Below are 25,513 nucleotides of genomic sequence, written 5' to 3'. Positions count from 1 at the left end.
ATCTCATGAATATGTAAGGTTTTAACACCTGAGAAAGACAAAGACACTCCCCTAACTGCCCTATTAGGAGCGATCAGGCCCTGTCATTCAGAGCAACCTTGCACAAAGAATGAGGAGATTTAAAAAAGAATGGCTTTTAGATTGTTTGGATTTATTTACAACACAACACAATCCAAAAATACAAATGACAAAAGAGCACATTGAAAACAATGATCCAAAGACAGAGACCTTTGTGCCATTCCTAAAAACATTGTACATACCTTTAATTTCCAAGGTGTTTGATTTTCACTTTACCATGTTCATGTACAGAGACTCATGTGAATGTTGAAGTCAGCAGGACTCAGTTGCATCTGGTCCCTGAAAGAAAAAAAAAAAAAGGAAAAAACTGTGAACATACTGATATCAAGAGAAACTATAGGGCTGCACGATTTTGGGAATAGATTTTAGATTTTTCTGGTTAAAATTTCTTTTTAAAATTCACAGAATACACACACACACACACATTTCCAACAATATATAATGAACACCAGGTGTGTTGTGCCTTGTAGGCATAGGCTACGCAGTGCTGCATAAAATAATAATAACAATAAATTAAATCTTCCAAAAGATTTCAAGAACAACTACGCTAGAGAAAAATATATTGATTATCATATGTTACTTCAAATGTTTCCATTCGTTATGATGATATGAAATGAGATAATAGTAAAAACATAAAGCCTAATGTTTGGTGCATTTTTCCTTTCAAACGCAATCGCGCTCCAAAATATGATACATTCAAACCCACAGCGCGCTCCAAAATATGATACATTCAAACGCACAGCGCACTCCAAAATATGATACATTCAAACCCACAGGGCGCTCCAAAATATGATACATTCAAACCCACAGGGCGCTCCAAAATATGATACTCAAACCCACAGCGCGCTCCAAAATATGATACATTCAAACCCACAGCGCGCTCCAAAATATGATACATTCAAACCCACAGCGCGCTCCAAAATATGATACATTCAAACGCACAGCGCACTCCAAAATATGATACATTCAAACCCACAGCGCGCTCCAAAATATGATACATTCAAACCCACAGGGCGCTCCAAAATATGATACTCAAACCCACAGCGCGCTCCAAAATATGATACATTCAAACGCCATCGCGCTCCAAAATATTAAACATTATGGTTATACATATGTTTGAGCAGATATCCACAAACAGTATTTAACAGGAAACACGGGTCTAAATAGTATAATATTCACCATATATCTAGCAACAGTTCAACTGCAATGTGAAGTTTATGCAACAATACCATAAACTAATAAGTAAGAATTTCTTACCTTACATCTTTATTGTCTTCAAATTGCGTTCTTCTTCTTCTGATGTAAATCCAATGTAAGCTCAGACGTGTCTTCCAAACTCGACGAAAAGCAGAGACTTGTGAAGTGTTTTGGTGTTTTGTGTTTGAGGTAACGAGGGCGTTCGCGTTCCTTGTGGAGATTTGCATGTGAATCTCTTTTGCGCGAGTGGGCGTGTCGAATTAAAAAGTAATTAGCAAGCGTTTGAGATACTGGACATCCTGTTGGTTTTATACAAATTACTTAAACAGAGAATATTTGTTTGCAGTTTGAATCCGATCATTTAAAAGTACACACTTAAATGTGTATAAAGGTATATGGCTCATAAATGTGTGAGAAGGATTCGCTGAGTTTTGTTTCAGTTTATAGACGTGCTCAAGAAAAAAAAGTTCACCGCGACGGAGAGGCAGAACGCACACCCTGTTTATTTTCTTTATTTTACAAAAGCACAATGTTTTGATTTGATTGTAAGTGGACACATACAAAAGTAGAAATATCACATATTCTTTTTTTATATTTCTTTTTTCTGTATAACCATAAATGACGGAGTAATTTAAGTTTATGTTGCTGCTATGTGAAAAAAATCCAGCAAAACGCGTCGGCGCGTTTCTCGACCTCAGAGGGTTAATGTTCCTGAAAGGTGAAAGTTCAGTTATGATGATGTCATAAGCCAGCGCAGTAGTGTGTGGTCGGGGAAAAACTGAGCCAAGTGAAGTGAACACAGGCTATATCGCTGATGTTAGAAGATGTTGTGTTGCTTCATGTTACAGTTTTTCTCAATTGCTAAAACACAATTTCTGAAACCTTGCTCCTTTTTCTGAAAACATTAAACACAAAACCTCATCTTCAAGCACTATTCACAAAACCTCATCTTCAAGCACTATTCACTAAACCTCATCTTCAAGCACTATTCACTAAACCTCATCTTCAAGCACTATTCACAAAACCTCATCTTCAAGCGCTATTCACTAAACCTCATCTTCAAGCACTATTCACTAAACCTCATCTTCAAGCACTATTAACAAAACCTCATCTTCAAGCACTATTCACTAAACCTCATCTTCAAGCACTATTCACTAAACCTCATCTTCAAGCACTATTCACTAAACCTCATCTTCAAGCGCTATTCACTAAACCTCATCTTCAAGCACTATTCACTAAACCTCATCTTCAAGCACTATTCACAAAACCTCATCTTCAAGCACTATTCACTAAACCTCATCTTCAAGCGCTATTCACTAAACCTCATCTTCAAGCGCTATTCACTAAACCTCATCTTCAAGCACTATTCACTAAACCTCATCTTCAAGCACTATTCACTAAACCTCATCTTCAAGCGCTATTCACTAAACCTCATCTTCAAGCACTATTCACTAAACCTCATCTTCAAGCACTATTCACTAAACCTCATCTTCAAGCGCTATTCACTAAACCTCATCTTCAAGCGCTATTCACTAAACCTCATCTTCAAGCACTATTCACTAAACCTCATCTTCAAGCACTATTCACTAAACCTCATCTTCAAGCACTATTCACAAAACCTCATCTTCAAGCACTATTCACTAAACCTCATCTTCAAGCACTATTCACTAAACCTCATCTTCAAGCACTATTCACTAAACCTCATCTTCAAGCACTATTCACTAAACCTCATCTTCAAGCACTATTCACAAAACCTCATCTTCAAGCACTATTAACAAAACCTCTGACTCCTCGTGCAAAATGAAACTTTCACCTCAAAACAGTTTTACCTGTGTTCAAAATCAAACACTGCTCTCAAATCCTAAACAAAGTGATCAAAATGATATACACTATCCAGCAGTCAGTAAACAATACACCAAACAATAGAAAACACATTGTTCAGAACATATAGTTCTCGAAAGATATCTATGGACTGCTATTCTGTTGTAGACTTACCCGTGACACCTTACTGTACCATCAAACAGTTCAGGGAGAAGTACATTTTTAATCTCAAAACAAATTTCATATTTCTCCGTCATTGTCTTTTGATGAACGAAAACATGTTCTATCATAGGAGCTCAAAATGTATCAGAAATGACTACTCTGCTTTGCTCTTTGCACTTTTGTGTGTTCTTCCTCCTCCTTGTACCCCTATTTCTACAGTACTGTACCCTGCATCTCACACACTCGTCCTCTCTGTGATTCTGTAATTCTTGTTCTTTGTTGATATGAACCTGCAACCAGTCAAAATCTATTGAGCAGTCAGTGCTGTTAACAAATGGAAAGCACAATGTTCAGGGCCATACAATGTGTTCATTGTACAGTATACAGCCCACAATGCACTGCACTACAGCATACAATACTGAAAGGGACAAATATCAAAGGAGTAAACGTGATCAGTGTGCTTCTTCTTGTCTTTGGGCATCATCTGAAACAGGTTAAATCAGTTTTGAGTGGTTGTGTTCAATCAATGACATGTTCTCTATTTGTATTTGATTGTTGCCTCTTGTGTTCTCCAGTATGGATGACGTGTGCATTACAGTGCAGAATGTGTTTAGAGAATGAGAATGTGTTTAGAGTTTTGCTGAAAAGTCTGAGTGAGATCTGCAAATTGTGTTTTATCATGTGAAATGGTTTAAGGTATTGACAACAGACTGCACAATTAGCTCAATGAGTTCAGGCAACTGAGAACTTTGTTCAGCCAATGGGTTTTAGTGTTTTAGCAATTGAGAAAAACTGTTAAAAAGATAATTCCAACAGAACTGGCTAAATAAAGTTGCAAAAGAGAAGACGCAGTCGGTTTTAAGTGTGCAAAATGTACAGTATAATGATACTAACTGTAGTTTCTCCAGCTTGAATTGTGGGATCATCAGTAGATCACTGAGGTTTTTCACTCCAGAGTCTCCTACACTGTTAGACTTTTCAAGGGTTTTTTACAGTAACTTACTGGCAACACTGTTGCCAGTAAGTTACTGTAATTAAGAGTTACAGTACCAAACCGTATTTCAGTTTTACGGTACTGTAATTGTGCAATACAGTGCATTACTGTAAAAACGAAGCTAATCAGTACACTACTGTAATTATTTTTATTTGTACTAAATATAAATTAGATTTCATAATTTTGATATATGATTAATTTTATTTGTATCCTACATAAGTATACAAACCAATTAGACAAAGTTATCACAAAATACCATTTTTTTTATTTAAAACATTTCATATATATCACAAAATAAACAGTCTGCCAATGCTGGAAATAATTTTTACACATTAATGGGTGAGTTCAGGGATAAAAATTTTTGTGTTAATTTTAACTCATTCATTTTGTTAATGATTTTAACAAAGTAAATATGTCAGAAAGGTTAGCACAAATATGTGTAAATGTGTTAAATTAACATATTATGTGCTGACCTTCACTGCACACATTTTAAAAACATACATAAAATCATAAACAAAACATTAGCATTAGGTTGTTTAGTTTATACAAGTATTATAATGAAATATCACTTTACCAAATATCACAACCATTACGTTCATAAAACTGCAGAATATAAATACATTAAGCAGTCAAAAAGGAAATGTCCAACACAGGGCAAAACACAGTTCTTTTCACAATACATGACATATAACCCCACCTTCAAAATAATTTCACTTATTTACAAAAATGTGTTGGATTCATGTACACTGGTGGCCAAAATAAGTATTTAAGTGTCTTAATGTTTTTGAAAGAAGTCTCTTTGATGCTCAAGAAACATTTCTTATTATTATCAACGTCTGAATGTCTACTCCTCCATCTTTTCTACAGCATAGGAGTAAAAGTCATCATCAAAATAATCTTTAAAAAGCCAACACAATGTTTTTTTGTCCACCTTTGCGAATAAATGAACTTCTCCAAAGATTGGTTCCTGTTCAGAACTTGATTGACAACATCAGAATGTTCCCTGGTCTGCGTGCGTGTCCACAAACACAAATGTACTCAGTCCTTCAGAGGAGATCCCGGTTCCAACACTATATGAGAGAGAGAGAGAGAGAGAGAGAGAGAGAGAGAGAGAGAGAGAGAGAGAGAGAGAGAATATTAGTGTCACATTATTTTTAACCTCCTTTTTTGTTAATATTTATTATTATTTTCACAAAAACTTAAGAATATATATTTGTAAACAGCTTTTGTCAATAAATAGCATACAAAAGAACTAAATTAAATTATGCCAGATTAAATTTTAATACTTACAAATCCTAAATTCTGTCCAAAAATGCTGAGATCCATAAAATCGATGCTTTTAGCCCATTTCAGTTTGTCTGCAGTGAAGGGGTTCCTGTTTGAGACAAATACACAGTAAGACACATGCAAGAAATCACTGTGTGATGAGGATTGTTCTCCTTCCTACAGTAGTTAACCCACCTGTGTGCTGATATTAGGACCTTCCTGGTCAGGTGGGACTGCAATGGTAGAGTCTTCTGCCTAATAAAATATCAAAATAATGCAAACATATAAACTTAAGTTGTTTAAAATGCTAGATTTGGTATGAATGAATTAGTGAGAGTTTTACTGCAGTGCTTACCTGGATACATTTAATCTGGTGAGACTGAACAAAGACAATGGCCCATCTTCTGATTGGTTCATTTGCTGTGTAATAAATATAAAGTTAGACATGATGCAAAAGTCACTTATTTGATATAAAGTTAGCCAATTTTATAGAGATTTTATAAGATATTGTAAGCTACCTAGTCTGCACCAGTGGCTCCAAAGCAATTTTCACATATTGCTAATCATTTCAGCAAACTTATCTCAAAATATATCACAAATGGCCTAAAGTTACCTCTGGAATCTTGCTAGAAGTCACTGGCGCGAATTGGCGCTTTTTTGCAGTTGCCTTTAAACACATATAAAAATGGAAGTATATTAAATTACATTTAAAAATATATATTTATACTACAGGGCCGTTGAATGCTTGAATCTGATTGGTTGACGAACGTTCTAAGGTGTGCATTATTTTCAGGGAAACGCACGGCTAAAGTAGTTCCAGGCAGGTCTCGACCGCATTACAGTTCCATATCACTTCGCGTAGTCAACTGTAATAACGGAAAATAGGATACAATTCATAACAAGAAAAAGCATTTCGCCCCGTGCGCTTGATCTGCAATTTTCAACGTCTAGCTTCACAATCAATAGAAACATGTTGTTTAATTTGAATAAATAAACTATAAAGTCCTATCTATAATCAATAGAAAATTAAACTGAATATAGGCTAAATAAATGGATAGTCCTGCAGCACGGATTTTTATTGCAGATAATTTAACAAATAAATAATTATTGATAGGCCTACTTGTTAAAAGGGCTTTGGGTTTCATTTATTTGGCTAGTCTACTGTCATCTGTCAATAATAAATTTAAAAAAAAGAATTAACGAATTAATTAAAACGAATTGAATTAATTAATAAATAATAATATTGACGCGCATGCTTTTCTGTCTCATTATTGCAACATCTCTCTCTAATAACTGCATTAATAACTGCATAAAGCCGGGGACACACTTTAAGGCCGGTTATGAATGTAATTTGATACTTATGACTGATCATGACCAAACGCGTGTTCAGCGCGTTCAGTCTGTGTTCAAAGTCAGTGTTTAAAATCTGCTGCAGTCGATGAAACCAGTCAGAGAATGTGTCAGCTAGTCGTGTGTCCCCAGCATTAGTGGCTCAAACCTCCGTTACTAACTCTGAAATGACGTTTTGGAATTAGCAACGGAGGCATGGGATTAGATGCGTAAGAAATTAGTCCTACATACAAGAGCGTTTTAATGACAAAAACTTTACAAACGTCTTGAAATACAAAATCTGAACAAATGTTTCGAGGTGTGGTAACTGTAGTATAAGCGGAATAATTGACTTCAGGCCGTTGAATTATTAGAAAAATAATGCACACCCGAGGTGTAACGGCCACTCACTCCCCACTCCGCTTCGCGTCGTGACCGCATTACCACCTCGGGTGTGCATTATTTTTCTAATAATTCAATGGCCTGTCGTCAATTATTCCTTACATATATAATATGTTATAGTTTGCAAATGCTAAAACTATAAAGGTTCTCATCAGTAGGCCAACATTATCTACAACCAAAACAGAATTTCACATTAGTTTATTCACATTTATTGTTAATGTAAACGCGTTGCTCGTTGGCATATTTTAACTCGACAATTCAATAATCTAACAAAGTGTGTAAAATGAAACGTTAGCTCAGTTTACCGTGGTAAAGTTCGTTACCGCCATGTTGACGACGTTAGGCTAACGTTAACATAGGTTAAACTGGGCACAATCCTGTCAAAACACACAGAATGTTTTTTTGTTTTTTTACCTTGCTTGCTGGTCTCTCTCTCGGTGAAGTGAATTCCGTCTCTTCCCCGGGCCAGACATGAACGGCGCGATCCAACAAAAGACAGACCCCAGTGATATTACACTGGATGCTCTGGCGCGACACGAGTCACGAGTCAAATCCCAGACAGTGTGATGCGCCGCGGCCGTTATATTTCTGACGTACGGTAGGCTACTCCAAGTCCAAGCGCTCGCGCTATTTCTGACAAGGAACAAACAGGTTTGCATTTTGTATTAAAGGTCCGGTCGCTTCCATGTGTCCAATATAGACAGCCTCTGGCTATTATAGCGTTGTAGACACGCGGTGTAAGGCAACAATTAGGAAATAAAAAGCACGATGGAATGGTGCCAGCCAGAGAGGCCGTTATGTCAAATACAGTAGTATACAGCAAATTTTAAAAATACAGTAAGTCTCTGTATGTGGTGTTAGACGTCACAGAAAATTCCCATGATGCAATGGGAATCACAGTTATTTACTGTAAAGAGAAATAGCAGTATAATACTGGGGGATTTAAAGTAAATAACTGTAGAAATTACAGAAAAGTCTAACAGTGTAGTGTATTCTCACTCAGGTCCAGCTCTCTCAGGTGTGATGGGTTTGATTTCAGAGCTGAAGTCAGGATGAGACTCTGTTTCTCTGTAATACTGCATCTACTCAGTCTGAAGACAGAAAGAGGAAGACATCATTAATAAATGCCATACAGTCACTAATACACCAGCAAAATCATGGAAACTTAATGATATGAACAAACCAAGACAGGAGCATTTGAGGAAACTAGTTACAATCCCAGTCTGGATCCGTCCTCACTCCACAAATAAGTGAATTTATCACTGTAGATTAATATATAGGATCAATATAGAAACGATATAAAACTTTTAAATCAAACATTTAAATGGACTGATTTTACATTTTCATAATCAGAAAATCTTGTACATGAATCACAATTAATTCAGCAAACTTTAATCTCACTGTAACTGCTGTACAGTATAATGATAGGCTACTAACTGTAATAATAACATAATTGAAGTGACGTGCTCATTTATTTCCAGGGGCAGCAGATGTAAAAACTAAACTTTTCAGTATGGGGGTGCACCCAAACACTACGGGTGTTTCTCTCTTCTCCGTAAATAAATCTTGTACAGCAAGTGTTTCTCGGTGGTGGAAATCCATTAGCTCTAAAACTACTTTGTGTTGTGGAGAGCGCAGTTCATGGTTGCATAGGAACATCGGGCCGAATTTTACTATTAATGATAAGAGATAAGCTAAAGTGCATTGTAAATGTCAGTAATTAAAACTCATTCTTTTTATAAAAATGATTTAAAGGCTGAAATATGTGAGGTTTATCTTGTCATAAAACCTTTTTTTGTCAAAGCTTTATTTGAACTTGTACATGTTAGTAGATCGAATGTTGCAAGACACTCCTTTAAAATCTGGCCATCATGTTTAATGTTATTATTTTAATGTTTATGTAAATAAAAAAGTTGATGCATATTGATGCTAATTTTATTTGTTATTTGCTGGTTTTTGACATAAAACTTGGTGAATTGATTTAATTGTGTAGTATTAGTATTTTTTGAACAGGATTCTGTGATAACCGCGATCATTTTGGCCACTATAATCATGAAATGAAATTATCATGCCATTTCATCTCTAGTTATGATCATCTATAATTATGTGTTTTTACAGTATAATATGTAATAAAAGTTAACATTTAAATGGACTGATTTCACATTTTAAACATCAGAAAATCTTGTATATGAATCACAATTAATTCTTTTTTTTACATTTTTATTTTTTATTGAAGCTGCAGGACATAAATACACTTTTGGTCATATAATACATATTTTGATCTTGTCATACAACATCTTCTTTTTCCCCCAGAACTAAATGCCCCCCCCCCCCCAAACCACAATAAAAAAAAAAAAAATAAAAAAAAAATAAACTGGTAGCAAGAACAAACTAGGGGAGTGTCCCAGGTATTCTATTTTACACAAAATCCGATCTTATTGGCCTAATAAATTCCAAGAATCCATTCCACAACCTCTCAAACCTATCCCTTTCTAATCTAACAGTGTACGTCAGTTTTTCCATAATGTATATATCATGCATCACATCAACCCAATTTTCCTTTCTTGGCACATCCACCTTTAGCCACTTCCTAGTAATTCCCTTTTTTCCTGCTAGTAGCATAATTTTAAACATTTTACAATTCAGATCTTTTTTGCCTTGCATATTAAGTCTTCCCAAATAAAATGTGTCAAAGTTGAAAGGGAGATTAATCCGTAATATCTTGTCCATACATTGTTTGAGTTCCATCCAATATTTCTCCATCAAAGGACGACTCCAGAAAATATTAACATGATTTGCATTCTGTTCCCCACATTCCCGCCAACAGCTTGTATCCCGATATTTTGTCTGAGCTGGAGTTCTAAAATATCTCACTAAGTTTTTCCACCCATGTTCCCTCCAAGCTAAGGATGATGTCACTCTCCATATTTGTTGAGTGAGATCTTCCCATTCTTCATCCATCAATTTTATATTTGCTTCATTTTCCCATTTTTGTTTAATGTAGTGTGTATTGTCTCCTTTTAAATTTTCTATCCCTGAATATATCTTCGAAATTAGTTTCCTGTTTAGTTTAGATTGGTATGCAGAAATAAAGAGTTTAATAATGTTTAACTCAACATCAAAATTTTCCTTTTTTATATCATGCTCTAAATAATGCCTCACTTGCAAAAATCTATAAAAATCTTGATTTACCAAACCAAATTGTTCTTTGATTTCTTCAAAACTTTTACACTTCTTATTTTCTATTAGTTCCCAAAACATATGAGGGCCTTGTTCCCAATTTTTAAATCTATTGTCTCTTCTATTAGGGGAAAATTCTGTATCATATCCTATCCACCTTAGCAGCTTATTGTTGTGTGTCAAATTATTCTTTGTAACAATTTCAAACCACACTTTAAGTGAAATGTCTTTCGTTCCAGGATAATGTGGACTATGTACACAAGAAAGCAAGACAGCGTTTAAGTCTACTTAGGAAGTTGCGAAACTTCGACATCGAAAGGAGGATCTTAACTATCGTATATAGATCGATGATTGAAAGCATTTTAACTTATAACATTGTTTCATGGTATGGTAATTTAACAATGAAACAGAAGAATAAATTAACACGAGTAATTAACGAAGCGAATAAGATTATCGGCCATAAACAGAGCACATTGCAAGAATTATTCTCACATTTTCTAGAGAAAAGGGCGTTTGTGGTTTATTCAGACCAGACTCATCCCCTCCACTCCTGTTTTGAGGTCCTTCCGTCGGGGCGTAGGCTACGCGTACCGTATGCCAAAAAGAACATTTTTAAAAGATCATTTGTCCCATTGGCAGTGACTGTTTTAAATCAGATTCTCAATTAGGTTTGTTATTGTGAATATGCACATATTGTATCAATTTAACTGAATCATGTATTTATTAATTATTATGCATGTATTATGTGTTTTATTACGTGGTGTGTAATGTGGTTGTATGTTGTTGAAGCCAGTGTCAAAGATGAATTTCTGACCAGTAAATCTGAACAGACAATAAAGATAAACATAAACATAAACATAAACATAAATGTCAATCCATGGATTGGGTGTATTTTCCGATTGATGCCTGAGTTTGTTATCCCCGATAAATGCCTGTATTCATGGGTTTCATCAGGTCCCTTTCCACAGGTGTATAAAATCAAGCACCTAGATTATGAATGCAGACTGCATTGTGCTTGATTAATACACCTGTGGAAAGGGACCTGATGAAATCCATGAATTGGAGCTTCCTTTGTCATTTTCGATTCAATTTCTTTCCACCTAGCAGAGTATGAGGGATTACATAAGTTCAACAAAGGCTTTATTTGCGCTGCTTGATAGTAACTTTTTAAGCACGGGAGAGCTAGTCCCCCCTTCGCCTTAGACAGTTGTAATGTTTTATATCTTATTCTAGGTTGTTTTCCTTGCAGATATATCTTGAAATAATTTTATCCCTTTCTATAACTTCCTTGTCCAATATCTCCACTGGTAGATTCTGAAATAGATATAACACCCTGGGAAGAACATTGGTTTTGATCACCTCTACTCTAGTTGTAAGAGTCATAAAGGGGATTAAATTCCACCTTGCAATATCTTCTTTTATTTTGGATATTAGTGGGTCGTAATTTACTGATTTCAATTGGCCAATATCTTCTGTTAAATTAACTCCTAGATATTTAATTGATTTTAAATCCCACTTAATTTTATAATTTTCTTTAACAGCTTCAGAAGGGCTATAATTGAAAGTGAGGGCTTGTGTTTTCTGTACATTTATTTTGTATCCGGACATTTGACCAAACTTTGCAAATTCTGACATGAGTGCTGGCATGGATGTATCCGGACTAGATAAGAACATCATCTGCGAAAAGTGCAAGCTTCTGACATGTACCCTTTATCTCTATGCCTTTTATTTGTGCTTTTTGTTTTATGGATTGGCTAAGTGGTTCCAAAAAAATTGCAAAAAGAAGGGGACTAGCCGAACAACCCTGCCTACATCCGCACCTTAATGAAATAGAATTAGATAAACTACCATTAATCTTAATCCTAGCTGTTGGTTCAGTATACAAGGCTTGTATTGTCCTAATTATTATATCATGGAAGTTAAATTTTTCTAACACACTGTAAAGGAAATCCCACCTGACAGAATCAAACGCTTTCTCCGCGTCCATTCCCATAATCACTGCTTCAGTATGGTTTTCTTTAATATGCTGCAACACATGTAAGGCCCTTCTTATGTTATCTTGCGTTTGTCTTTCTTTAATAAATCCGGTCTGGTCCAGATGAATAATACTTGGCAAGATTTTTTCAATACGCCTAGCCAATATTGCAGTGAAAAGTCTATAGTCCTGATTCAGGACACTAATAGGTCTATAACTGGAACAATCCAATTCATCCTTGCCCTCTTTAGGGATTACTGAAATTATAGCCTCCCGCCATGAATATGGTATTTCCCCCTTCTTTATCACCCAGTTAAATGTTTTTCCTAACATTGGGATTAATGATTCCCTAAACACCTTGTACCATTCTGCGGAGTATCCATCTGCTCCCGGAGACTTATTCACTTTGAGTTTAGAAATAGCAGATCTTATTTCCTGATCTGTAATCTCTGATATCAGGCATGAATTTTGTTTGTCTGTTACCTTTGGTAATGAAAGTGTATCTAAAAAGGCTTCTATGTCTGCTTTATTATCAATGAATGGTTGGTCGTAAAGTTTTTTATAATATAGTTCAAAACATTTTTGTATGTCTTCTGTCTTATGCTTTATTGTTTTATTGTGAAAGTCCCTAATCTTATATATATTACTTCTGGCCTCCTGCTTTCTTAATTTATATGGCAGTAATTTTGTTGATTTACTACCTGCTTCATAATACCGTTGTTTTGTGAACAGTAACTTTTTTTGAATATCTGCTGAGTAAATATCATTTATCTCAGCTTTTTTCTTCCTAATTTCCTGATAAATTTTATCATTCGGCCTTTCTTTATGTTCCTGTTCTAATTTCTGTAGGTCCAACTGTAATGCAATAAGATTTTTTTGTCTCAATTTTTTTAAATAAGCAGACTTGGCAATTATTTTCCCTCTTAACACCGCCTTACACGCGTCCCATAGTACTGGTGGGGACACTTCCCCATTATCGTTCTCCTCTAAATATCTTTGAATTTCCAATTTTAATTCTTCTATAATGTCTCCTTTTAATATACTGGTATTAAGTCTCCAAAATGTTGTTCTTTTTTTAGATGTCAAAGCAAAAGTTGCATAAACCGGACTATGATCAGATAAGTCAGCCTCACAAATCTCACAATTCCCCACCATATGTCTATCTTTATTGTACATTAGGATGTAATCAATTCTTGAATATATTTTGTGTGGAGATGAGTAAAAAGTGTAGTCCTTGGTTGTAGGATTCAGTTCCCTCCATACGTCCATGATACCTAATTCCCCCATCATATCTTTAATTTTATTTGGAATCACATTATTTTTTACTTCCCTCCCTGTGGTATCTAATAGAGGGTCCAGCCTTTGGTTCAAATCCCCTCCTGCGATTAACACCCCATCCCCCTCCGATGCCATCAAATCAAACATTTGTCTATAAAAGGACCAATCTGATCCAGGGGGTGCATATATATTCAGAAGACTGATTAATACTCCCTCTACCTGTCCTTTAACCCAGACATATCTTCCCTCTTTATCGCTTACCACTGACTGTTTTTGAAATGGGATTTGATTCGATATTAAAATCGCTACCCCTCTCCTGTGACCTGATTTATATGAAGCAGCATATACCTGGTTATAACCATTTCTTTTTAATTTTTCATGTTCCTTTTCTGTCAGATGGGTTTCCTCAGGAAAACTATCCCCGCCCTGTCTTTCTTCATTTTACTTAGAATTTTACTTCTTTTAATTGGGTTGAGAACACCATTCACATTATAAGAAATCACTTTAATTATGTTTTTTTGTATAACCATATTTTAGGTCTAATTGTTCTCATTACAATCCCCAATCCCCCCCCATGCTACCATATAAACACACAACCATGAGCCTAACAGAACCAGCTCTAGAACATTTTTTCCCCAAATCACAAAACAAAACCAACAAAAACAAAAGGACTTCCAATGTTAAGGTCATTCTCTCGACCTCATCTGAGCCTAAAAAAGGCTCGGAGGGATAGCCTCTGGCCCTAACGGTCAGGGGGCCCTCGCTGCAACCCAAATCTAACAAAAAGTACATACCATAACGACAGCTCAGAGATTACAGTCCCGACAATTGTACCTTAATTTGAGGGAATTCTTCTTCTGTCTCTGACCTTGAAAAAAAATAAAAAAATAAAATAAAATAAATAAATAAATAAATAAAATAAAGGAAGTCCTGGAAACATTTGGAAACTCCTGGATCAGTCGTTTGCCTCAGGCGTCCTCCTAAAGGCCTGCAGTCTCTGCTTATACCCAGGTCTTGCAGCATCCGCTTGTCTTCCATCGTTCGCGCCTCTGTCACGGCGCCACGTCAGGCGTTTAATCCGCTCCATCACATCTTCCGTGGACTGCACGACCTTCACTTGATAGCCCCTGTCAGCCATGTCCTTCGTCGCCTCCTCCGCTGAATCATATGTGCGTGTCCCGCCATCGTAAAATACTCTGAGACGTGCTGGAAATGGTGTTTGGAAGCGTATCTTCTTATCCCTGAGCACTTTCTTTGCCTCCGCGTATTTTTTCCGCTGTTTCAAAATCTCCGGTGCATAATCATGATCTATAATTATCTTCTTGCCTTCATACTCGAATCCCTTTTTCTGCCACGCCGTCTTTACGATTACTTCCTTGCATCTGTAACTGCGAAACTTCACCACTACTGATCTCGGTGGTGCGTCTTTTGGGGGAAACGTACCCAACGACCGGTGAGCTCGTTCAATGGTGAGTTCCAGGGACGGCGGCAATTCAAGCTTTTCTCTCAGGAGGGTCTCGATGAAAGCGACCATCGACTGAGCCCCTTCCGCTCCTTCTTTTAAGCCGTGAATCCTGATGTTGTCCCTTCTCAATCTGCCCTCTTGATCCGTCAATTTAGCTGCAACTTGATTTTGTAACTCTAAAAGTTCCAAAGTGGCATCCTCGATATTTTGAATGCGGTCTTCTGATTCCGTTATGCGCCGCTCTGCCTCATCCATCCTGTTATCTATTTTTTGAATGTCCTCCCGAATTACTTTGAGGCTTTCCACGTTCTCACTGCAAAAATCTCTGATCTCTTGCAGCACAATATCCAGAGTTGCCATATTATTAGACGAATTCTGCCGAACTAGCTCGTCTGCTTTGCTCGTGGCTTTGCTAGCATCGTCCTCGGCTAACGTTGGCCTCGTTGCTAGTCCTGACTGATTTTCGACGTCTCCCATATTTCCAGTGTTGTTTCCAGTCTTCCTCGCTTTCCCTCTTGTCATGATCCTACCCCCCTTCCTTTAATATACTAATTTTGATGTTTCCAATCTGAGACAAGGGGTATTTTAAAACTTTAATCGGAGAGCTGTTACTCTATGCTGCCGTCATTACCGTCGCTAAACCGGAAGCCGACCAATCACAATTAATTCAAAGTCAGTTTTGTAGTTTACAACCTCTGAATACATTTTGCTTAATAAATTAAGATTTAGTGTAAAGCACCATTAGTCCAGTATAACTGTAACTCTGTCAGAATAATCTACTGTCATTTGTTACGCTGTGTTTAGTCTATCACTTCTGTATTGTTTCAAAGCAAAGATTTGTCAGATTTCAGCATATAAAACAATTTTATAGCCACAACGTTTCAAATGCTTCACAGTTTAATGCTCTTTCTACTGATACACATAACAAGCCGTTAACTAATAGTGTTTCTGAATCTTTCTTCAGATGGAGAAACACCAGAAAGTGCAGTGCTATAAATGATGAGACTTGAGTCCAGTTGCCTTATAATAAACTAAACAGTAAACTTGAATCTCACTGTAACTGCTGTATGTTGCGACCTAGAAGTATTATTTTATAATTTCATAATTTCCTAGAATGGGGATATGTTTAGAATTCTGTAAGGGAAATCACTATAATTCATTGTAATTTCAATTGATAAATATTCTGGATATTATTCTGATTAATGTTCCTGAAAGGTGAAAGTTCAGTTATGATGATGTCATAAGCCAGCGCAGTAGTGTGGTCGGGGAAAAACTGAGCCAAGTGAAGTGAACACAGACTATATCGCTGATGTTAGAAGATGTTGTGTTGCTTCATGTTACAGTTTTTCTCAATTGCTAAAACACAATTTCTGAAACCTTGCTCCTTTTTCTGAAAACGTTAAACACAAAACCTCATCTTCAAGCACTATTCACAAAACCTCTGACTCCTCGTGCAAAATGAAACTTTCACCTCAAAACAGTTTTACCTGTGTTCAAAATCAAACACTGCTCTCAAATCCTAAACAAAGTGATCAAAATGATATACACTATCCAGCAGTCAGTAAACAATACACCAAACAATAGAAAACACATTGTTCAGAACATATAGTTCTCGAAAGATATCTATGGACTGCTATTCTGTTGTAGACTTACCCGTGACACCTTACTGTACCATCAAACAGTTCAGGGAGAAGTACATTTTTAATCTCAAAACAAATTTCATATTTCTCCGTCATTGTCTTTTGATGAACGAAAACATGTTCTATCATAGGAGCTCAAAATGTATCAGAAATTACTACTCTGCTTTGCTCTTTGCACTTTTTGTGTGTTCTTCCTCCTCCTTGTACCCCTATTTCTACAGTACTGTACCCTGCATCTCACACACTCGTCCTCTCTGTGATTCTGTAATTCTTGTTCTTTGTTGATATGAACCTGCAACCAGTCAAAATCTATTGAGCAGTCAGTGCTGTTAACAAATGGAAAGCACAATGTTCAGGGCCATACAATGTGTTCATTGTACAGTATACAGCCCACAATGCACTGCACTACAGTATACAATACTGAAAGGGACAAATATCAAAGGAGTAAACGTGATCAGTGTGCTTCTTCTTGTCTTTGGGCATCATCTGAAACAGGTTAAATCAGTTTTGAGTGGTTGTGTTCAATCAATGACATGTTCTCTATCTGTATTTGATTGTTGCCTCTTGTGTTCTCCAGTATGGATGACGTGTGCATTACAGTGCAGAATGTGTTTAGAGAATGAGAATGTGTTTAGAGTTTTGCTGAAAAGTCTGAGTGAGATCTGCAAATTGTGTTTTATCATGTGAAATGGTTTAAGGTATTGACAACAGACTGCACAATTAGCTCAATGAGTTCAGGCAACTGAGAACTTTGTTCAGCCAATGGGTTTTAGTGTTTTAGCAATTGAGAAAAACTGTTAAAAAGATAATTCCAACAGAACTGGCAAAATAAAGATGCAAAAGAGAAGACGCAGTCTGTTTTAAGTGTGCAAAATGTACAGTATAATGATACTAACTGTAGTTTCTCCAGCTTGAATTGTGGGATCATCAGTAGATCACTGAGGTTTATCACTCCAGAGTCTCCTAGTGTATTCCTGCTCAGGTCCAGCTCTCTCAGGTGTGATGGGTTTGATTTCAGAGCTGAAGTCAGGATGAGACACTGTTTCTCTGTAATACTGCATACACTCAGACTGAAGACAGAAAGAGGAAATGACTGAGATCCATGTTCAGTTCATGTGTGAGTTAAAAGCATCATTAATAAATGCCATACAGTCACTAATACACCAGCAAAATCATGGAAACTTAATGATATGAACAAACCAAGACAGGAGCATTTGAGGAAACTAGTTACAATCCCAGTCTGGATCCGTCCTCACTCCACAAATAAGTGAATTTATCACTGTAGATTAATATATAGGATCAATATAGAAACGATAGAGAAGTTAACATTTAAATGGACTGATTTCACATTTTAATCATCAGAAAATCTTGGACATGAATCACAATTAATTCAGAGTCAGTTTTGTAGTTTACAACCTCTGAATACATTTTGCTTAATAAATTAAGATTTAGTGTAAAGCACCATTAGTCCAGTATAACTGTAACTCTGTCAGAATAATCTACTGTCATTTGTTACGCTGTGTTTAGTCTGTTATCACTTCTGTATTGTTTCACAGCAAAGATTTGTCAGATTTCAGTATAAAACAATTTTATAGCCACAAAGTTTCAAATGCTTCACAGTTTAATGCTCTTTCTACTGATACACATAACAAGCCGTTAACTAATAGTGTTTCTGAATCTTTCTTCAGATGGAGAAACACCAGAAAGTGCAGTGCTATAAATGTTGAGACTTGAGTCCAGTTGCCTTAAAATAAACTAAACAGTAAACTTTAATCACACTGTAACTGCTGTACAGTATAATGATACTAACTGTAGTTTCTCCAGCTTGAATTGTGGGATCATCAGTAGATCACTGAGGTTTTTCACTCCAGAGTCTCCTAGTGTATTCCCTCTCAGGTCCAGCTCTCTCAGGTGTGATGGGTTTGATTTCAGAGCTGAAGTCAGAGCAGAACAACCTTCATCTGTCATACGACACCAGCTTAACCTACATTAGCAGAAATGAGAAAAACAAACTCTTTATTCTCTTTCAAATATCAAAACACTTTTTCTTTCTTGTATGTGAATGTGACTGACCTCAATCTCTCCAGTTTACAGTGTGAATCCTTCAGTACGTCACACACTGATTTCACTTTTTCATAATCAGAAAATCTTATGCATGACTCACAATTAATTCAGCAAACTTTAATCTCACTGTAACTGCTGTACAGTATAATGATAGGCTACTAACTGTAATAATAACATAATTGAAGCGACGCGCTCATTTATTTCCAGGGGCAGCAGATGTAAAAACTAAACTTTTCAGTATGGGGGTGCACCCAAACACTACAGGTGTTTCTCTCTTCTCCGTAAATAAATCTTGTACAGCAAGCGTTTCTCAGTGGTGGAAATCCATTAGCTCTAAAACTACTTTGTGTTGTGGAGAGCGCAGTTCATGGTTGCATAGGAACATCGGGCCGAATTTTCTATTAATGATAAAAGATAAGCTAAAGTGCATTGTACATGTCAGTAATTTATCTTTTTTTGACTCATTCTTTTTATAAAAATGATTTAAAGGCTGAAATATGTGAGGTTTATCTTTTCATAAAACCTTTTTTGTCAAAGCTTTATTTGAACTTGTACATGTTAGTAGATCAAATGTTGCAAGACACTCCTTTAAAATCTGGCCATCATGTTTAATGTTATTATTTTAATGTTTATGTAAATAAAAAAGTGCATATTGATGCTAATTTTATTTGTTATTTGCTAGTTTTTGACATAAAACATGATGAATTGATTTCATTGTGTACTATTAGTACTTTTTGAACAGGATTCTGTGATAACGTGATCATTTTGGCCACTATAATCATGAAATGAAATTATCATGCCATTTCATCTCTAGTTATGATCAACTAAAATCATCTATAATTATGTGTTTTTACAGTATATGTAATAAAAGTTAACATTTAAATGGACTGATTTCACATTTTCATCATCAGAAAATCTTGTACATGACTCACAATTAATTCAAAGTCAGTTTTGTAGTTTACAACCTCTGAATACATTTTGCTTAATAAATTAAGATTTAGTGTAAAGCACCATTAGTCCAGTATAACTGTAACTCTGTCAGAATAATCTACTGTCATTTGTTACGCTGTGTTTAGTCTGTTATCACTTCTGTATTGTTTCAAAGCAAAGATTTGTCAGATTTCAGTATATAAAACAATTTTATAGCCACAAAGTTTCAAATGCTTCACAGTTTAATGCTCTTTCTACTGATACACATAACAAGCCGTTAACTAATAGTGTTTCTGAATCTTTCTTCAGATGTAGAAACACCAGAAAGTTTCTGTTGACTTCTGTTTGCTGAGCTGGTATAGTCATGCTGGGCAACAATGGTAAAATGACCTGCTCTGATCACATGCTCTGGTAATAATAGCTTTGTAGGACTATATTTTGTTTTAATAATTAATAAAATAATAATAATAATAATAATAATCTGTTAAATTGATTATGTTGATTGATTATTGAAAAAGAATAATATATTGATATATTGATGTTTAATATTTTAATATAGGGCTATTTTCTGTTCCCTTTTTTTCCTGTGTTGTTTAATTAGGTGATTCTAAGTTTAAATATTGATGATTGCAAGCTTGGGGGAAGCGCAATTAATTGCAATTAATTACAGAAATTGTGCAATTAATTAGTTAATTTTTTTTAATCGATTCCCAGCCCTAGTTTATTTACAAAGTTGTGCGTTGTGACTGAGATGAATTAGAGATTAGAGAAATCTAACATTGCGTGGTTGCACTATAAACTTAGCCATCAAATCAAATTTTTTTCTTAAAAATGATCTTGTTTAATCGTGTATTCAGTCCATATTTATCAGGTTGATATTTGTAGAAATAAGCAAAAAGAACAAGTTAATGGCCTTGTGCCAGACTTTGTGACACTTAACTTTTTATTCTAACTTTAAAAACTGTAATACTGTATTTGATTTTTACACACGCAGTGTTTTCGCCAACTGACCTACCCCTGAAGTTATGACTTCTGAAGGCCTCTCATGTGCAGATTCGCTCGGTTGAAAAATGGTATGTTGTCATTTAACTCATTAAACATTAACTCTTTATTGTGATGCCCCCCAACAGATATTTTATTCTAATATTACTTATTCTAACCCTACCAGTCCACTAATACTCTACTAACACTAATGAGAGTTTACTTTACACACTCTGACTCTCACAAGTGAGTTAGTGGGCATGCAGGTGCAACACTACTATAGTCAACAACCAAATTATGACTTAAAACCGTTTTAAGTATTACATTAAAAAGGCGTAATTGACAAAAATAGTAAATTATGACAAGTCGAAATTATGACTTAAAAAGTTGAAATTAAAATTATGACTATGCGTCATAATTATGAGATGAAAAGTTTAAATGATGACATTCTAAATTGAAATTATGATAGATAAAGTAAATATTCCATAGTGACATTTTCTGAATTCAATATAATTGTATTTTGTGAAAATGATTCAGTACTGAAACAGCATTTATGAGTTTTTACATATCTTCTGCTTGTTTCTGCAGTTCGTGTAGGCCTCTAAGACTATAAATGATTATTGATGAACTTGAATAACTTGAATTTTGTGAGCAATATATAAAAAAATTGTCTTCCCATACCGGGAGTTGAACCCGGGCAGCCTGGATGAAAATTTGAAAATACTGCCCCTGGCATATTTGAAAGGCCGCACTGCACGGTCAATTATTATGCAGGATCAAAGTTATGCAAAAGAAGGAATCCTCGTCGCCAAAAAGCAGAAATTTAATTGATCGGGATGTAAATAAATATCGGGATAGCTTTTCCCAGGTGGAAAGAGCTAATGAAGGAGAAAGACTTTAAAAGGGAAGTTGCCTGCTTTCTTCCCGACAGGTAAGTCAAAGTTACGGTCTAAATGACAAGCTTTTTTCATTGCTTGGTTGTGTAAATCATTATATAGGCAGCATAACGGTAGAACATGTATAGTTAAACTCGATGGTGTGCTATTGGAAGACATGTTGTCATAGCTTCTTGGCACATTTACCAAAGTTGCAAAAAGCGAGTAGATGGGAGAATCGCTAGATGGGAGAAATTCTTTTGGGAGGACTCCAAAATTGAGGAGGTCAAAGGGCATGCTTTCTGCTACAGCTCTCCCCAAAGTCTGTTCATGCGACCACCATCAACAAATGCTAACATTTGAAACGGCTACATATATTTTGAGTAGATAACCGATAGTATATTCTCAGTAAAGGGTTTCACCTAAGGGTAGTTCGGGAGATACAAGTAAAAATGATCTTATACGTGTAATAGATCATAGCTACCAGTAAGATAAAATATTCGCTCAAGACCAATTTTACTTATCACACATTGCGTCTCTCAAATTGTGTGGTGATTTTCCAAATGATACAACTTTGTCTAAATAAGAGCAACGTGAAGTCCTCGGATTTCTTAAAAACATTGTGACAAACATGTTGTATGGACAAAAGATCTAAGACGCCTAAGCACAGTTTTTCAACAATCTAAAGTTTTTGAACAGACGCTGTTTAGTAACAATAATACCCAAGTCTTCTAAGAAGATAAATAGAAGATATGGTTTTAATAAAACTTTAAAGATTTGATTTAAACTTTTAAGGTTATGCTTTTAAATGAATTTAGTATAAACTCTGGATGTAGTATGCTCTGAAATGCAGACTAGATTTACTGCGACATTGTCCCCCCCGAGACTCATCTGGTATGTCGCCCTATATCCTGAAGCTTCAGTTCACACTGTAGTTTATCACCGGGAGGGTCTGGGGCTGTTATAGGACAACTTAAACTATTTGCTTTTTTTGGATTGTTTTTATCATTGCATAAAGAACTACTTCGCCTCTCTGGAAATGTAAGGTGTTTTTATTTATATACTTATTTATTTAGCTAAAACTTTGTTTACATTTCAGTAGTGTATGTTATTATTTATTGGTTATATGTATATATATATATTAATAATAATTTAATTTTAAAATAGAAATTCGTTTATTTTTTGGAACCGTGTGTGTGCGCAAAATGATATTAAATGATTTACTTATTTATTTCATTTTTTTGAAAATGTAGTTTTCTGTGTTTAGGTGTACATGATAGAATATGCAGTTACGGTACAAACATCATTATAGCTATGGAAAGCCATGAAAATTGAAACCCCCGCATGGACAAAAAATGCTGATTGAATCTTTTCATATAAATGAGATATAAGACGACTAAGTACAGTTTTTCAACAATCTAAAGTTTTTGAACAGACATTGTTTAATAACAAAATCATTACAGTAATCTTCTAAAAGATAAATAGAAGATATGAATGTATTGAAACTTTAAATATTTGATTTAAACTTTTAAGGTTATGCTTTTAAATGAGAGAGAGAGAGAGAACCACTCTGTGATTTTATATTATATTATTTATATACTTTTAAAGAATAGAATGTGTTATTGGAAGATGGATTTTATTCTTTTTGTTTGTCTAAAACAATTGGTTTCAGTAGCTATTTTTATAACCATTTCATTTATATACTTATAAAGAACAGAATGTTTTTTCAACTTTAGTTGGTGTGAGATACACTTCACAGTTTCACTGTTACCTATGGAATGTGGAGGAGCAGAAGGAGGGGGATGTCAGAAAGCAGAGGACGCGCGCATAGACACACAGACACGCGCGCGGCTCCTTTACTGCTTTGACACACATACATAGATGCGTGCTCCCTATGTTTTGAGGCAGTGCGAGGTCATTCAGGAATGACTATATAAATTCAGTAAACAAGTTGTGTAAAACAGTATTGTGAACCCATTCATAAACTTGTTTAACTCTCTAAACATTTAACTGATTGTAATTTTGTGACATTGTTTAATCACAGTGCCTTGATGCTCTCTGGAATACGATGTGCTCTGGCTTTTACTTTGAGAAGCATTCTGATCTGTGAGTTAGAGCCCCGCTGGTGTAAAGAGAGGCCAGAGGGCCCTGATTTCTAAACACGTAAGATGATTTTTTATTTCCGTGAACCCGTTTCATACATTGCATTTTTTGTGGACATCCATGTTAAGAGCTTATTCAACTCTCTAAAATAAAGTAAGATGATTTTTATTTATCTTTTGATTATCTAAAGCTGAATTAATTGGTTTCAGTAGATATTTAGTAAGATATTTTATTTTATATTATTGTGTGAAATATAAAACATTATTCTCACTTTCACCGTGCTCAGGAATGTGGATGGGGGATCCTGTTTCATATGTCAGAGCTCACAGAAAGAGGGGGCGGGGCGCGCATAGATGCAGGCACACGCGCCCCTGATGACACGTGCGCGCACCACTCTGAGTGCTCTGGTGAGGCGTTCAGGAAACACAGTGTTTTTTGTTTTACCACTTTTAATCATTTAAAAACATTATTACAACTTTTAATAGTGTATTCAATTTAAAACATTTTTAAAAAGATATCTTTTAAGCTTTAAATGATTATACTTTGAAATAAATTCAGCACCTGATATCTTGATCGCTGAGTCAGAGACCAACAAGACTTACAAACATGTAAGGTGATTTTTTTATTCTTTTATCTAAAACAATTGGATCAATAAGATATTTATATACTTTTAAAACTGAATGTTTTCAAGCTTAGTTAAATTATTTTAGATCATATCAATTATATTCTATAAATTATACAAAGGATAGAATATAAAGGATAGAATGTGTTTGTGTGACATACACTTCACAGTTTTACAGTGATCGAACAGCACATGTTCTGATGTCAGTGCCCGATGCTCTGGAATGCGAGGGTGGGTGGCGATGCCGAAGGCATCTGTGACACACCATATAACCAGACACACACACACATAACTGGGACAAAGTTCAAACAACCGGCAAAACTATGATTTAGGGCTAAAAAGGTTAATAAGGTCAAAAACTAACCGTCAAAACTATGATTTAGGACTAGCTAGGTCACCGGGGCAAAAGCAACTGTCAAACCACATGATCGATAGGCCAAAGGTTAATCCCATGACCTCATAAAGGAAGTTCAACCCATCAATCATAAAGGTCACCGGAAGTTCAACCTGTCAAAAGGTCAAAGGTCAAAGTCATTAATCATTTTGACACTTGCCGTCCTATAAGGACTACTAACAAAACAAAAACTGTGATGGGAAGTTCGGATCATTTTACTGACTCTGATCTGTGAGTCTCATTCAGTAAAATGAACAAATCCTTTTTCAAGTAATTTTGTTCATTTCAGCAGAACAACGACGCAAACATTGATCACATTTAAAATAAGGAAAAAACTGTAATGCAGTCAAGGCCAAGTATATATATATATAATTTTTTTTTGTTTTCTATTCTGTTTTTTTTCTACATTTGTAGATTAAAAATGCATGTTAAAAATATCTGTAACCTGAAACTTGTATTTTCTCAATGTAATATTAGATATAATTGAATTCACAAATAAAAAAACTAAATTCACAAACAAACTATTTACAGTTAATTAACCATATTTGTGATTACACTTTAATATTAATGCGTCAACTCTTGGAACCTGGAACTGTTGTATTTTCTCAATGTAAAATAAATAAAAAATTAATTATGACATAGGTCATTATCTGACAGGTGTTTCAGCCAGAAAAGCATCACCGCATTTGAGCAGATGTAATAATAACGTTAAAGTCTTAATGGTTATAGACAGGCCATGCAATATATGATAGAAAAG

The 25,513-nt window shown here is 35.4% G+C and overlaps 1 protein-coding gene and 2 long non-coding RNA genes across 3 annotated transcripts in view; 1 reads left to right on the top strand and 2 right to left on the bottom strand.

Annotated features, from left to right (window-relative positions):
* The window catches only part of LOC309504502 (uncharacterized protein), a 282,483-nt gene that overhangs the window by 32,389 nt on the left and 224,581 nt on the right, over nt 1–25,513 (bottom strand). Inside the window, exons 26-29 of the mRNA XM_082177647.1 lie at nt 18,598–18,771; nt 17,684–17,857; nt 8,231–8,340; nt 4,153–4,216 (exon numbers count right to left, since the gene is read on the bottom strand). Coding sequence (XP_082033773.1) covers nt 4,153–4,216; nt 8,231–8,340; nt 17,684–17,857; nt 18,598–18,771 — 522 coding nt within the window. The remainder of the gene's footprint in view (nt 1–4,152; nt 4,217–8,230; nt 8,341–17,683; nt 17,858–18,597; nt 18,772–25,513) is intronic.
* Nucleotides 5,713–6,188, bottom strand: LOC309504535. The gene is made up of 3 exons (XR_014208114.1): nt 6,132–6,188; nt 5,874–5,938; nt 5,713–5,773 (listed from the first exon to the last, which is right to left on the bottom strand). It is a non-coding gene; the product is annotated as an uncharacterized lncRNA (long non-coding RNA).
* LOC309504533 lies at nt 22,578–24,048 on the top strand. The gene is made up of 3 exons (XR_014208113.1): nt 22,578–22,678; nt 23,682–23,800; nt 24,027–24,048. It is a non-coding gene; the product is annotated as an uncharacterized lncRNA (long non-coding RNA).

Source organism: Leuciscus leuciscus, assembly GCF_965113295.1.
Source record: "Leuciscus leuciscus genome assembly, chromosome: 8".
In the NCBI taxonomy this organism is placed as follows: Eukaryota; Metazoa; Chordata; class Actinopteri; order Cypriniformes; family Leuciscidae; genus Leuciscus; species Leuciscus leuciscus.
This window is presented reverse-complemented; position numbering and strand designations above follow the sequence as displayed.